This window comes from Scleropages formosus, chromosome 15 (assembly GCF_900964775.1).
Source record: "Scleropages formosus chromosome 15, fSclFor1.1, whole genome shotgun sequence".
In the NCBI taxonomy this organism is placed as follows: Eukaryota; Metazoa; Chordata; class Actinopteri; order Osteoglossiformes; family Osteoglossidae; genus Scleropages; species Scleropages formosus.
Window position 1 is genome coordinate 10309443 of NC_041820.1, and position 15235 is coordinate 10324677.

At 41.1% G+C, this 15235-nt stretch overlaps 1 protein-coding gene and 1 non-coding gene across 3 annotated transcripts in view; one reads left to right on the plus strand and one right to left on the minus strand.

Moving 5' to 3' along the window:
* The window catches only part of itsn2b (intersectin 2b), a 42735-nt gene that overhangs the window by 10313 nt on the left and 17187 nt on the right, over positions 1–15235 (plus strand). For both annotated transcript variants that reach the window (XM_018732882.2, XM_018732892.2), the window contains exons 3-16: positions 2075–2167; positions 5314–5377; positions 5994–6160; positions 7090–7302; positions 7540–7630; positions 7762–7904; positions 7991–8054; positions 8382–8519; positions 8902–9005; positions 9437–9699; positions 12795–12944; positions 13936–14076; positions 14322–14409; positions 14779–14918. In XM_018732882.2, coding sequence (XP_018588398.2) covers positions 2075–2167; positions 5314–5377; positions 5994–6160; positions 7090–7302; positions 7540–7630; positions 7762–7904; positions 7991–8054; positions 8382–8519; positions 8902–9005; positions 9437–9699; positions 12795–12944; positions 13936–14076; positions 14322–14409; positions 14779–14918 — 1859 coding nt within the window. The remainder of the gene's footprint in view (positions 1–2074; positions 2168–5313; positions 5378–5993; positions 6161–7089; positions 7303–7539; positions 7631–7761; positions 7905–7990; positions 8055–8381; positions 8520–8901; positions 9006–9436; positions 9700–12794; positions 12945–13935; positions 14077–14321; positions 14410–14778; positions 14919–15235) is intronic.
* LOC114912342 (small nucleolar RNA U3) lies at positions 11839–12056 on the minus strand. Its single transcript, XR_003798218.1, has one exon. It is a non-coding gene; the product is annotated as a small nucleolar RNA U3 (small nucleolar RNA).

Genomic DNA, 15235 nt, shown 5'->3' on the forward strand with positions numbered 1-15235 from the left:
CACGGACTCGTAACCTGAAGTCTGCTGTGATGATTTGAGATGTGGGGGCCGTGCTGTACTAATCTTGAGCAAATTAATTTGCCTGAAGTGCTCTGTAGATTGATAAATTATAAATCATTTCGGTCAAACACGTTGGCTGAAGCAAGAGAAAAATAATACATCGAATAGCCTTACAGAAAAAAGAAAGAGGGTAAATATTGATGGTATCCAGTGGCAGTGTATGACTGTGGTTGCCTCTGAGCATACTTGGGAATCTTAACATCAGCGCTAGAGGTTCAGTCATTATTTTTGGGGAATGTTTCTAATATGAATAATTTTGTCTTTTAACAAACTTGGTTGAACCGAACCACTCGGAAGCAATGTTTTTTTCACCCCCGGATGTCACGGATGGTCATTCTAGTTAAAGGTACGTGCAAATTATTGCAGTCGTGTCAGAAAAATCATATAAAACCTTATAAATTATCAAATTATCCTCTCCTGTGTTCAATTAATCATACTGTCCTCTTTTTTTCGCCTTAAAAACTGCTCTAGGAGCTAAAAATAAATGACTGTAAACTGCCAACTTTTCTCCGGAGAGAGTTACCCTGGATGTCACCAAACAGGTGTCAGTGTGTGCTGGTGTGTGTGCTAGTGTGTTTTCTTTTGCGTGAACTGTACGTAGTTGCCGATGTTGCCGTTTAGAAGCGCTTCAGTTATATCTAGAGAGCACTCCTTTTGTTTTCAGAGATGTCCCTCACAGCATGTAAAATTTAATGTATTATTTTTAGTTTTGCTGGCTCTTTCAGTAATTGAAGATTTTTGGTGCATTTCCTCTGCAGTACTGTAGTGTTTATCAATGCAGTGCCATCTTAAATTTGAGTTTGTTTTACTTCCTTCTCTCTCCACTGATGCAGTGGTGGTTTTTTTTTTTTTTTTATGTGAATTGCAGTATTGTGTCTGGGTTAACATTTTGTAAGTCTTGCGCTTCTGCTCGGTCGTATACAGAGCGCTCCGAAGGAATGCAAATGCAGCCTACCCTCTTTGAATGCAGAATCGACTTCTTTGCAGCTCTTGCTACAGCTGCTGTGCTAACGTTTGAACAAGGGAAATTAAGTGACCACTTTCTAATTAATCTCTGAGGTATGTCTAGGCCTGGATTTTATGAATATGCAAGTTTCATTAACGATCTCTCTAACGTTGTGCGACGGGTAAGTGTGCCGGCGCTCTGGCCGCGTTATCAGCAAGCAGTTCGAAGTTCTGCTTGAACAAGATACTGTTTGTAATACAACCTTATTAAATGAATATATCATGTGAACCAGGGGTGTACAAGGTCAAGCGAAGTCAGGTTGCTCACACTATGTCGAGTATATTGAAGGCGCTCAAAGCCACTGATCTTTAAAAAATCCAGGATCATAAGCAATGGCATTTGAATGAGAATCAAAGTTTTCCTTTTTAATGTCTCTAATCCCCCCCCCCCCAGACTGGGATTTCTCTCCTGGCTTCCACACTCATCCTGTAATTGCTTTAAGATTTTTATTTTCTAGGACACTCTGAATTATTCCTTTTTTAAAGTCATCTTAATTTTTGGATTATGTACCTATCTTAAGTGCCAATGTCACTGGCTGCTTTTAATTTTAGTAGTGAATTGTATTTTGTTGATTTTGTGCATTCCCTTCATTAAAATATATCAATCTACATTTTAAATCTATAAACATACCGTCCAGAAACAATTTTATGTAATTGTTTAATTGAATTTCATATATCTCATCGTAACTGTTCCTGTCTTAATGTAGCACAAAACCTTTCTGTGTTCAAGATAAAATGCAGGACAATCCTGAATAGCTTTTGAAGCTTGTGTATGATTTACTCTGGTGTTAGCATTAAGGGCGAAAAGCAGGATATGATATCATCATGCTGTACTGGTATTTCCTGTAAGCGCTGACTAAGGAGAAAGAACATTTTACTTTTAAGGAAAGTCGTGTTTCACGAAGGTGATGAGTTTTTGCTTTTAATAAAAACCAAAATATATACAAAGTTCTTCACTCCCCCTTACCTCCTCCTTTCTGTGTACCACCTTCTGTTCCATCTCATCCAGGTGCTCAAAGTATTTGGACCATCACTTCAGAAGAGCGAAGCAAGCATGACAAACAGTTTGACAGCCTCTCTCCAACTCTTGGTTATGTGCCAGGTATGCTACGTTCACATGGCATGTGTTCCAACTACACTTTCTTTTTACATTATTGTTGGTGTTCAGGCAGGGGGTGCGGTGGCGCAGTGGGTTGGACCGCAGTCCTGCTCTTCGGTGGGTCTGGGGTTCAAGTCCCGCTTGGGGTGCCTTGCGGCGGACTGGCGTCCCGTCCTGGGTGTGTCCCCTTCCCCCTCCGGCCTTACGCCCTGTGTTGCCGGGTAGGCTCCGGTTCCCCGTGACCCCGTATGGGACAAGCGGTTCTGAAAATGTGTGTGTGTGTGTGTGTGTTGGTGTTCATGTTTTTCCTATTATTACTGTTAAGCGGAGCAAGCATAGCATGTTACACCATGTGCACTGCTTAATTTTTCATTTCACATTTTCTCCACTCCAACACCGGCCGTTGATATTTCATTGTGTTTTATCATTGTTTATTATTACAGAAATTCATTAAAGCAGAAGTGCCAGCCATATTGAAAATCTGTGGCTTTTTGGCTGATTTTGCCACTTATGTTCTGGTCCCAGCTCTGGTTGGATCACTGCAGCAGTGTGCTGTCTTCTCCAGCTCCTTCAGAATTCTCCCAGCTATACACATATCAGTCCTCTGCTCTGGTCTCTTTGCTGGCTCCCTATTACTACCAATGTCCAGCTTAAGACTAACACCTTCACTTACAGTTCCCTACGTAGGTCATGCACACTCCATCCAGGCTTTCATCTCTCTCTGCTGTCCTCCATGTAACCTCTGTCCTGCCTCTGACAGCTTCCTCTCTGTACCTCTTTTCCCCAGGCACACTAGAAAGGATCACTTCTCTCTTCTTTCATTCTCTTCTCTTCTCTTTTGAACAAGAATTCAAGTAGCTTACTTTGTGTAGATGGGGCAGAATTTGCAGATGCTGTAGAGAAAGTCATGACAGGACTAGGTCAGTGAAGAGATGTGATGAGTGCATCGGAGATTGTCATCCAGTCACACAAAGGTTTTTCACAGTAGGTAAGGGTGAGAGGGTGATGCTTCTGAGAACAGTTTTTAGTGGAAGATCTGTGGCAGGTGAAGTAGAAGGTCCATTAGGTCAGGTTCTGAGATGTTGCGTTTAAAGTGATAGTAATTCATTTGTGTATAGATGAGTATAAAAACAGCTGAGTATTTGGTCTTAAACCCAAGCGAGAAGGAGAAAAATGCAATGATGTTTTGGACATAATAGGAGAAATCAGTTGAGGATATGAGTGTACCTAAGGAACAAATGTAAAGCGAGAATAGACTAGGTCCCTGGACCAATTTGTGAGCTACGTCTCTCAAGAATTTTTGTGGAGCAAATGGAAAGTTAGGAGACCCAAGTTAGTTTTTTTAAGGGTAAGAGCTCAGCAATTCTAGCACTTTACATCTACTTCATGCGGGGTCAATTAGATGTCAGAAGTTTCAAATAGAAGGTCAAGAAGAGTGAGGACAGATGAGTGTCAAATAACACTTGAATTGCTTTGAGTACATTTAATGATTATTATTTTTCTTAAAATTATTGTTAAGTAAAGTATTAGAATAGGTGTAAAAGCATATCAGACATGTAGTCACTGCTGGTAGGTTTAATACTCGTGTTGGAGTCAATGGAGGGATTGGGTGGCAGTGAGAACATGATTTTCTCAGACATGGTAGAGCCCCCTCAGTTTGGAATCTGCAGCCTTGGCCTGATTCCAGATCATTTAAGAGAGCACAGATCAGGGTATGTCTTCAAACTTGTTTTTTTTCCACTTTGATTTGGGTTTAATGCTCAGGCCCTTTTGAAGGTTTGCATGTGTTTGCATGGTCTCTGTTTATCTCTCATTAGGCAAGAGAGGGCTTCTAGTGGACAGTCATTGTAACATATTGAAGTGCTAGCCAAAATCATACAATTTGTAACAGCAGAGTCCCATCTGTGTGCCAGATGGATGCCATGCTGATGCATCGAAAAGAATGCTCCCAGTGTTGCTTGGGGGCAATGAGCACAGATGATTGATAATTTCCAGTGGTATAATTACATATGACTTTAGGTTTGTTGAAGAATGCAACACCTAGGCTACACTTACATGTTTGGTATTCTTTGGTTCAAGGTGACTTGTGCGGAGGTTCGTTGAATGACTGCCACCTCTTCAGTTACCCCACTAGATCCAGACTCTTGTGATGATTTTCTTTTTACTTTCAGACGCTGCTGCAACGTCCTCCTGTGACCCTCTGGATTGCATGACTTTCTTTGTAGCCAGTTCTTTCTCACAGTCTCTATGTCCCCTTTTACTAATTTTATATTCTTATTCAGCCTCTCTCAAATGTGCTGCCTTTGTCCTCTTCCCAGTGTCTGCCTTTTGCTCTCGCTTTGCGCTTATATCCAGATTCTGTCCTGTTTCAGCCAGCTTTCTGTTCTGGACCTGGACACTGCAATGGTGTTATTCATTTTTTGACTCGCTCCTGCTGCTGCTCTCATACTGTCAAAGCCTTTTTACTTCTGTTAAGAGGGATGCCCTAACTACTGCTGGGTCTTTTTGTGTTTTTGAGCAAAGTTAATATTGAATTCTGCTGTGTCATGGAATTCCGAGAGCTGCCCAACTTTGGAGGTGGTTGGTGGGGGGAGGTTGGGACAGTGGCACCCTCACCATGACAACATGAGCAGCCGTGCTGATGAAGGGCATTTCTCAGAGCTGTGGGGGAGCAGTGCAAAGCCTTGGGTTTCCTGTGCTCCGTGTGAGTTACTTGCTTTCCATGTGATGGCACACCTCAAGCCTCAGAAGGACCCAGAAGGCCTTATTTGTCAAACTGATGTGATTGATGCGCTTGGAAGTGATTGCTATTCACAATTTAAAGCATTTTGAGAACCCTTTGGCAACATGGCGCTCTATAAAAGTATACTTTTACTTCCATTCCAGTTCTGTCTGTGTTTTGTAAACATCAGCTTGAATTAGATGTCTGGATCCCCTGGAGACTTAAAACTAAATGCAAATAGCCAGGGCCATCGACCTGTGACGGATCAGTTTTGATTTGTTGAAAACAGCCAGGAAGTTCGGATGCGCATAGAGAGTTGTCACGTATAGACAGGGATAAGCATAGAGGAATTGGAAGCCGTCAGCTCTCAGTTCCAGGTGCTTTGAAAGGTCCTGAGTTTTTAATTCTTCATCTCTCTTTCATACAGGAGACCTGGCACGCAAGTTCTTCCAGCTGTCTGGTCTCCCAGCTTCGGTGCTGACAGAAATATGGTGAGCAGTCTTACCGCTTCCCAGCTGTTTATCATCTGTTCTAACCATGGTGATGTGATGGTCTGTCTGGATTGGGTCCTTTGGCATTTTAACATTACCATTGGACCAATGATTGAACATCTTAGTCATCATTTTCTTACCAATGAAGCACTCTGTGATTTTGAGACAGCAAAAACTCCTGTCAGGTATGAACTCAGGTGGTAACTGTCTCAGCAAACCTGTGACTTACATTGGAGTGCTGAGGTATTTAATTTTGCTGTCTTCATTTTGCAGTAAACTGAGATGAGGAATAAAATTTCAGTGTTCACTTTTTAAAGCCATCTGAAAGAGATGAGCAAGGTATTTTGGGTTTATAGGTGCCTGACCTTCACAAAATTGTCCTGTTGAAGCTTACACATTTCTTACATTCCTATTGATCCAACTGCTAATATTCATCAGTTATTATACTGTCGAATTAGCAAACAAAAAGAAATTACAGCAGCTAAGAAAGATTCAAATGTAATAAATTTTTAGTGATGGTCAAACGTGTGCCAAATTCCAGAATTTGTGTTAATCCTGTAACCTGAGAATATGAAACTTCAGAGCTCCAGTAATCAATTTGAATTTTGGGGGGCAGGACCCTTGCAGACCTAACTAAGGATGGGAAGATGGACCGCCTGGAGTTTTCCATCGCCATGAAGCTCATCAAGCTGAAGCTGCAGGGCCAGAACCTGCCCACCTCGTTGCCCATCATCATGAAGCAGCCGCCTGCACCATTACCAGTTCCAGTCTCGTCAGGCTTTGGTACACCACTGCATCTTCTGATAGTCAAGGGTGCAGGATAGAAGGAACCATTCAGTCAGAACCACCTTTGCTGAGTTTACGCTATTTATACATTATTAGTTTGTTGCGTGGTTAACATGTCTCTTCCAAGGGACTTTAAGAACTGGTTATTTTTGCTGGAGTAATTCAGGGTGTCTTACTCAAGACTACTGCAGCAACAGTGCAGAGTGAGAGTTGGGGAGACTTTGTTATATTATTTGTTCAGATAGCTTAAATGGCAAAAAGGACAGCATGAAGCAGCGTTGATCAAAGTCATAATTCTCAAGTGGTGTTTTCATCACCTCGGTGTCAGTATAAAAATAGGAAAGGTAAACATTTTTGTCTTATCTGAAATGTGCACGGATTGTCAGTGACTGGTTAGCAATGTAGCAATGTTAGTTCTTTACCCATTTTATGAGGTGTTTTAGAAATTTTTGCAAAAAACCATATTTTGAGCAGCTGAAGTGGGGAAACTGGACAGCTCATATGTGGAGTTTGGTCCACTTAACGTGACATGTGGATGGAATGCTCCTTCTGAGCAGAATGAATGGAGCTATGTCCAGCTTAGTGTTAACTGCAATTTAATTCCTGTATTTTCCTGGAAGGAGGAAAAGACTAATAGTTTGACTCATTAATGAATACTCTTTAGTTACCTATTTGTGAAGGATAATTTCCTAGTTATGTAAGTGGCTCAATGTTTATCAGACATGTATATGGAAACTTTAAAAAAAGTATGACCACTTTGCTTTTTCTTCAGTATTTTACTTCAGGTTAGAACTGGAAGAGATATCAAAGTGTTCCACTTATCATTTTTCTTTGTCTTTACATAAATGCAAATATCTATAAACCTCTCTAGTTTGTGTGCTCCTTGCTCTGAAATGTAATTAAATATATCTAAATGACCTGTTTAGGCATAGTGGGATCCATGCCCAATCCATCAATGATGCCCACTGTACCCATGATGTCTTCTGTGCCACTGGCCACCTCGATGACCCCTATGGCTCCTATGAGTGTGATGCCTCCGCTGATGTCTGGCACTGTTCCTCTGAATCTATTGCCCTCGCTCAGCGCGCCAGCTCTGCCCAATGGTATTCTCCAGCCTTCCCCTGCTGCTCTTGCACCATGTAAGTTGGCACTGAGCATGTGTAGCTCTGCTGTTAAATTTAGTTCACATTACCTTTATTTACAAGCACAGGCAAACACCTTTGATAAAGTGTGCATGGGACCACATAGTCACATGTGCATGTTTGCTTTATTGCCTTTCAACTTGTCAGCCTGTGCAGATCTTGAGTGTAAAGGAGATATTTGTACAGCTTTCTCCTCCACCATGGATGTCTAAACTGTGTTGTTTGTTCGTTCAGCTGTCCACAACTCCTTCTCTCCGTCTCCTCTGGGATTCAACAACACAGACGCGACCAAGGCACAGTCTCTGCTGGATATTGGGTCAAGCAGGTATTCTCCACAACATATTTTCACGGTGTCCCTGCATTTAGGCCTCTGCAGATATTGCATATTTAAGCAGCAGGCATGAAGTTAGAAATGGATTTTCATCTTGTTTAAAATTGGCCTCCTTTCATCTGCAGCTCAAATTCTTCGTCCTCCAATTCCCCGGCGAGCAGCTCTCCCAAAGGGGGCTTCTCAGACTGGGCGGTGCCACACTCATCTCGGCTCAAATATCGACAGCAGTTCAACAGCCTTGACAAACAGATGACTGGCTATCTCTCTGGTGGTTACACTTCTAATCAGTTCTGTACTAATCAGTTCAGTCCAAATTTTTTGATAGTGTTGGTAAATTTTGAATGTGGTTTCTAGGTCCTCAAGTCAGGAATGTACTTACAGCATCACAGCTAACACAGACTCAGCTAGCCAACATTTGGTAAGTATACTGGTAGTTTAAAAAAATATGAAAAATATTTTAAAAAATTTTTTGGTAATTTTTTAGGCAAGATGTCATCCTATATTTTTGCATGTGTGGTTTGAAAACGTAATTAATCTCTCATTCCGAAGGCTTAAAATTTAAAGATGAATTAATTTCACCAGTATCCTGTGAATATAGCTGTGAGAACATGCATGAATCAGCAATCACCTAATCACTGAAGGCTCTAATTCCATAGTTCTTTCTATGTTAATTTTAAGCCTCTGCCTTATTTGTGGCCTTGCTGTTCGTCACAGAATCCTACATGATGCTATACCCTTTTCCCAGGAACCTGGCAGATGTGGATAAGGATGGGAAGCTGAAGGCAGAGGAGTTTATCCTGGCTATGCATCTGGTAGATATGGCCAAAACGGGACAACCACTTCCCCTGAGCCTGCCTATGGAACTTGTACCTCCTTCCTTCAGGTAGCCCAACATTGCTAATCTTTAGAGGCCATGCAGAACACTTTTGGGTCTTCTGAACCTTTCCGTAAGCCTTTCCTTGTTGTCCCGTATGTGCAAACTAATTTTATCAAACACAGTGATTTGAAAGTACGTGTAAAAATTTGGTAATGGTTCGGTTAATAAAAATAAATTTAAGGCTGAAAGACCTGTGTGAAAATAGAAATATTTTTAATTACCTGAATGAGCCAAGAACGATTGATTGTGTTGTCAAATTATCCGTTGTCAGTTTTTCGCAGACCTGTGGTCGGGTTTCTTGCATGTATGTTGTGGACCAAAATGACAACATGGTTCAGTATCACCACACTTTTTTTTAAAAACTCTTTTATTTTTATGCTTTGTTTAGGAGTGGGAGTTTGGGCGACCTGACAAACGGCACAATCCCTTCCGTCTATGTAGGAACCTCTGAGGACGTTGAGACTAAGCCACCACAGAAAGCAAAGAACAATGGTAATTTTACACTTCAGATGCATTACACAATCAAAGCTCTGCAGTACAAAAGCAAAAAAAAGTGTCATGCTTACAGGAGGTATTACAAGCCATTGTGTTTGGTCAGTCTTCTTTATGAGGGGTGTGGAGTTGTTCCGAAACATAATATTCTGATGTAATAAAAGCATTATTTTCTAGCATAGACTGTTTCTGACATCAGTGGTTTTTTAAATTTTTTTTTTTTTTTTTTTAATATAGCTTAATCAATGCAAAATTATTGATTTGGAGAACATTTCACTTGGACATTTATTTACAGTCCCATATTCACAGGCTTCATAGTTACACAAAGATCATCCTGTCTTAGGTGTCTAGTAGTTACATATCTCAGGTAGCGTTAACAAATGGACATTTCCAAGGACTGGGTATTGAGCCACTTTTCTTTATTGGTGAAGTAACTTTTGAGGACAGGCGCAAGGAGAATTTTGACCGAGGCAACGCGGAGCTGGAGAAGCGGCGGCAGGCCCTGCAGGAGCAGCAGCGGCGGGAGGAGGAGCGCTTGGCACAGAAGGCCCGCGAGGAGCAGGAGCGGCGTGAGCAGGAGGCACGAGAGCTGGAACGGAGGAGGCAGCTGGAGCAGGAGCGCCGGCTAGAGCGCCAGCGTGACATCGAGAGGCAGAAGGAGGAGGAGCGGCAGAGGGAGCTGGAGCGCAAAGAGGTGTGTGTGTGTGTGTGTGTGTGTGTGTGTGTGTGTGTGTGTGTGTGGAGTGGGGGTGGGGGGGGCTTCCACAGTTTTCTCTGCTTGTCGCCTCATAGTCTTCCATTTTAGAGACTGAGCTAGTGATCTTCCGAGTGCTTATAAGATGAAGTTCAGACACAGTTTGGGGGATTAGAGATTATTGTATGGTGGGCAAAACAGTCACTGTGTGTATATTTAGCTACTCCGACATTCAAAATCCTGTAAAGACATAACTGCTCTGTCTGCATCTGAGAAAAAAAGCATATCCTCTAGTGGCGGTTCTTGCCAGGTTCTGAATAAAGTACTGTATATACAGAACCATAAATAAGTTGTTGTGTACTAATATATTGTAATTTCCTGCTTGAAGAGGTGTATTCAGACAGTAAACTCTTAGACTTAATATAAAATCAGTGAGCCACATACTTTATGCTGATCGCTCTGTCCTTGCTTTACATATTCATATTTGTTTAATGCAAAGAAAGATGATAATCTGAGATTATTAGATAAATTTGTGTTCCCGTTCATTAAACCCAGTGAAAGACACTGACCAGTCATAATATAACCATCCTTTTCAGTTCCTCTCTTATTCATTTAGCAGATGCTTTGCACCAAAGTGATGTACATTTCATAGAAAATACAGTGTATGCATTACCTTAGAAGAAAGAGACATGGCTGCAGATGTGACTCTCAAGTACAGTTAGTTTCCTTCACAATATGCACCGACATTCATCACACAAATAGCTGCATAAAACTTTACTAGAATATTGCCAATTTCTAATCACCTTCCAAGTAGTGTTTTTTTTTGAGGCGCATATGAACATTTAGTTTACATTGCAGGAGTGGCTTTGTAAAGGATTGATCTGAGCAAGATCATGAACATTTATAACTTACATGAACTTAAGAGATCATAGGTGAAATGAGTCCGGAAGAGATGAGTTTTAAGACCCTTTTTAAATGTGGACAGAGATTCAGCAGTTCTGAGCGAAAGGGGGAGGTCATTCCACCACAACGGAGCTGGAACCGAGAACCTCCATGTTTTTCCTTTCATGCGTGGGACCACGAAGTGGGCGGATGTGGAAGAGCGTAGAGGTCTGGTTAGGGTGTAGCACATGATCAAGTCTTGTAGATAGCTGGGAGCAGTTCTGTTGATGCATTTGTAGGCCATAACCAGGGTCTTAAATTTGATCCAGGCAGCTATGGGAAGCCAGTGCAGAGAAACGAGTAGAGGAGAGACATGCAAACGCTTTGGCAAGTCAAACGCAACTCGGGCAACAGCATTCTGTATCAGCTGTAGAGGTTTGATGGCAGTAGCAGGAAGGCCAGACAAGAGAGAGTTGCAGTAGTCCAGATGGGATGTCACCATGGCCTGAACAAGTAGTTGGGCAATGTAAGTTGTCAGGTAAGGACGGATCCTGTGGATGTTATGCAGGATGTATCTGCAGGTCCAGGTTGTGGCTTCGATGTGCTGAGAGAAAAACAGATGTGAGTCAATCATCATTCCCAGACTCTCAGTCGAGGAGGTAGACAATCAATAATAATAAACAATTTGATAAACGTATTCCTCTTTTTTGTGATTAACATTGCTGATCCCTTTTGAAAATCATGTCTCTAGTCAACAACTATAGAATTGATTGCTGAAAGTGCTGTCTTAGCAGTTACTAGCGGAGCTCAGGAGGCCCTATAATGTGGAAATGGGGCCTGATGGTGGTTGTTCACGAGTCCTGTGTGCTGCCAATGCTAGGATCTTTTTTTCTGTACAGCACAGACTTTAAACTTGGCCTGTCACAGAATTTGACTTACTTTGAACAGACAAATGTTATGAGCTTAACTTCTAAATTCTCGTGTTTAGGAGAATGTTAAAACTTGTATAGACATCTTTTAAAAACCCACAATAAAGAGTATGGAAAAACCTAAATCAAGTAATCTCCATTCGTTTGCCATTATTGTGTACAAAACATTACATCAGTACCACTACTAAAAATGGGGAAAAGATTAATTGGCTCACATGTAAAATAAGTGAACTAAAACTATATCTGCTTCTATCGCAAAGAAAATATGTAACCTGAAAATGAAATATTTTAGTATTTTCTAATGTTAGAACCTCAAAAAAAGACATTAACCACTCAGGATATGTCCCTTTCAGTCAGTTTTGAATAATGGTAACTGAAACAGCCATCAACAACAGTGAAGAACCTGACAAATGTCAGTGTTTACTGCCAACTTAAAGCTCAGAAAAAGATACCACTTGTCTTCCTCATGGTTAGCATGACCGATCATCTTTGAAGCTCCTTTCTCAAGTCAATGACGATAGAAATGATCCCTGAAAGTACAGTCTTGGAGGTGTGTAGCCAAGCTCAGGAAGCCCTATAATGTGTAAACAGGACCAGATGACGGTTGCTTACATGCATGCTACAAAGTTCTGAGTTCATTCTTGCGTTCAAGACAGCCTTCATGCTCACCCTGCTGTAGAATTTAATTTAGTTGTAACAGACACACCAGCGATGTCAGTAAAAAATACATGATGAATCTGTGACCAATGTGAATGTAGAACCTAATAAATTATTAATTTCCTTGTTTGTACAGAATTTCATTCATTCATGCATTCATTCATTCATTATGGGTAAAGGTGCTAGTCTATCACAGGGCAGTCACGTAGACTGCAGGTGATTTAGAGTCACCAGGGTACCTGAAATGTGTGTTTCTGGACTGCAATGCAGTTTTGTCTTTGGACTGTAATTTAGAAAATCTGGGATATTTTCCGAGTGGTTAATGTCTTTTTTGAGTTCCTACCATAAGAAAATACAAAATTACCTCCGAAAACTGGAGCACCCAGAGAAACCACGCAAACCCGGCACAGCTTGAACCAGATTCAAACCCATGTTCAAATCCACAGTCCAGACACTTTATGCACTAATGCTACCCACTGCACCCCTCTGCTGTTATGTGTATATAGTTTTAATCCAAAATACATAGGCATTAGTTAATACACATATGCCCATCTCTTGACACTGGTGGAGAGCCATTTGGCTATTTTGATGAATAAATTTTCTTTTTCCTGCTGTTAACATTAACAGCTCGCCAAACAGGAACTAGAGCGCCAGAGGAGACAGGAGTGGGAGCAGAGGAGACGGCAGGAGCTGTTGACACGCAGGAACCAGGAGCAAGAGGACATTGTACAGTTGAAGGCCAAGAAGAAGAGCTTGGAGATGGAGCTAGAAGCTGTGGTCAGGATCTGATTCTACTGATTCTTTTTTTGCGAGAACTGGTATTTTGTCATAATAATTCTTATTTGTATATAATTAAGATTAATTTTATTATATAGATTTATTAAATTGTATAAATTATATTAAATTGTATATTTCGAAAAGAGGGCGCGGTGGTGCGATGGGTTGGACCGGGTCCTGCTCTCTGGTGGGTCTGGGGTTCGAGTCCCGCTTGGGGTGCCTTGCGACGGACTGGCGTCCCGTCCTGGGTGTGTCCCCCTCCCCCTCCGGCCTTACGCCCTGAGTTGCCGGGTTAGGCTCCGGCTCCCCACGACCCCGTATGGGACAAGTGGTATATTATATACCTTTACGTTTATTCATTTAGCACACGCTTTTGTCCAAAGCGACGTACATCTAAGCGAAAGTACAATTTACGCATTACATTAAGAGAAGTTGACATACCTGCAGACGTGAAAGTCTCAAGCAAACCTAGTTTGTTCCCTACCATTCGCTGCACCGAGGTTCATCGTTCGAGTAGGTGCATAAGACATAGGATAGACAAATCCTGATAACCTCCCACCAATTTATTTATTTTTTTTTTAAATATTATAAGATACAAAATGAGCAAATATACAAATTATAACTAATGTAGTATAATTTTTAGTGTGTAGCTGGTAGCGTAGTGGTTAGATCTGGTGCCTTTGGACGCACAGGTCACAGGTTTGAATCTCACCTCCAGCTGTAATATCCTGTAGCAAGGTACTTACCATGAAATTGCATCAGTAAAAATTACCCAGCTGTATAAATAGATAAATGCAGTAATTGTAAGCATCTTAACAGTGTAAGTCGCTTTGGAGAAAAGCGTCAGCTAAATGAAGTAACATAAATGTATAATGACTAAATAATTATAAGATGTCCTTCTCCGAAGGATATGTCTATATATGTCAGGATTAAAGAATGTCAGACACTGGAGAATTAGTCGTCATGCTTCCTCCTGGACTTACTGTCACAGGGCAACAAACACAAGCAAATCTCAGACCGTCTGCGGGAAGCCGCGAGCAAGAAGAAGATTCAGAAGGTGGAACTGGACCTGGTCAACCAAAAGCGGGAGTACCACATTCTGGAGATTGACACACTGCAAAAGCAGTTTGAGGTGTGTTCTCGTTACCTCCTCAGGCACAATAAATGCCCATACAACTGGCACTGATACAGTATTGACTAGTTTAAAAAGTGTGTATATGGGGTAGATTTAGTATGTGGGGAATTTATATTGTGATTTGTGAATTTTAAATGTGATTGAACCCAGGGGCACATCATACCTCCCTCCCTGTTCATAATTTCTGTTGTTGAAAAGTGATTTTGTTGTCATTCAAAGTGTGTTTTCCCCCCCAAATTTAGGACTATCAGAAGAAACTCTCTCAGCTAGTTCCAGAGCATCAGAGGCTAAAAGAGAAGCTGAATGATTTGGGCTTCAGCAACTTGCCTAGTAAGGCTAAGCTGTTCTCTAGCTGTGAAATACACTTTTTCTTTATTTATTTATTTATTTATTTATTTATTATTTTTTACTCTGAGTTGTGCAGTACCTTGCTTTGGTAAAAAGAATCTGCTAAATGAATAAAATTAAATGGAAAGCTCTTGGTTTTTTAGTAGTGTGTTATTTCTCAATGAAGAGAGTAATATTAATTATAATTGTTTATTGCCACTGTCATTGACTTCAGTCTTGACAATGGTGGACCCAGTAACCTATGTACAGTAACTTGATATACAACATATTCTCACAGATATTGTATCCCCTTCATACATTGTTCAACATTTACTGACTATATTGTTCCATTTCCATCCCTCCAATGAACAGACTCTACGTTGAATACTTTGAAAAATGGCGTGAAAGAAAAAGATCTTACGTGCCGGAAGCTGAAGGAGCAGCTGGACACCTTGGAAAAGGAGACGTCGGCAAAGCTGTCCGAGGTGGATGAGTACAACAAGACCCTCAAGGTGAGGCGTCCGCAAGGGAGCAGTTGGAGGTGATGCACCTGCAGCAGCTTATTTTTGCATTGCATGCCCACTTTCTAATTATAGCAATGATGCAATGATGAAATGCAGCAATGATGCATTAAAACATGGATATTTCAAAAGCTTTTAACTGCACATTGATGATGTATTTTTCTCGGTGCAGTTTTTTCACTGCAGCTACTTTGTTACTAACAGCAACTATTCTTTATTTCCACATCAGTGAACTGTGCCTGAATACATTTTCTTTTCTTGTTCTATAATCCACGGAAAATGAAGTCCTGTCCATTAATTACTCAAAA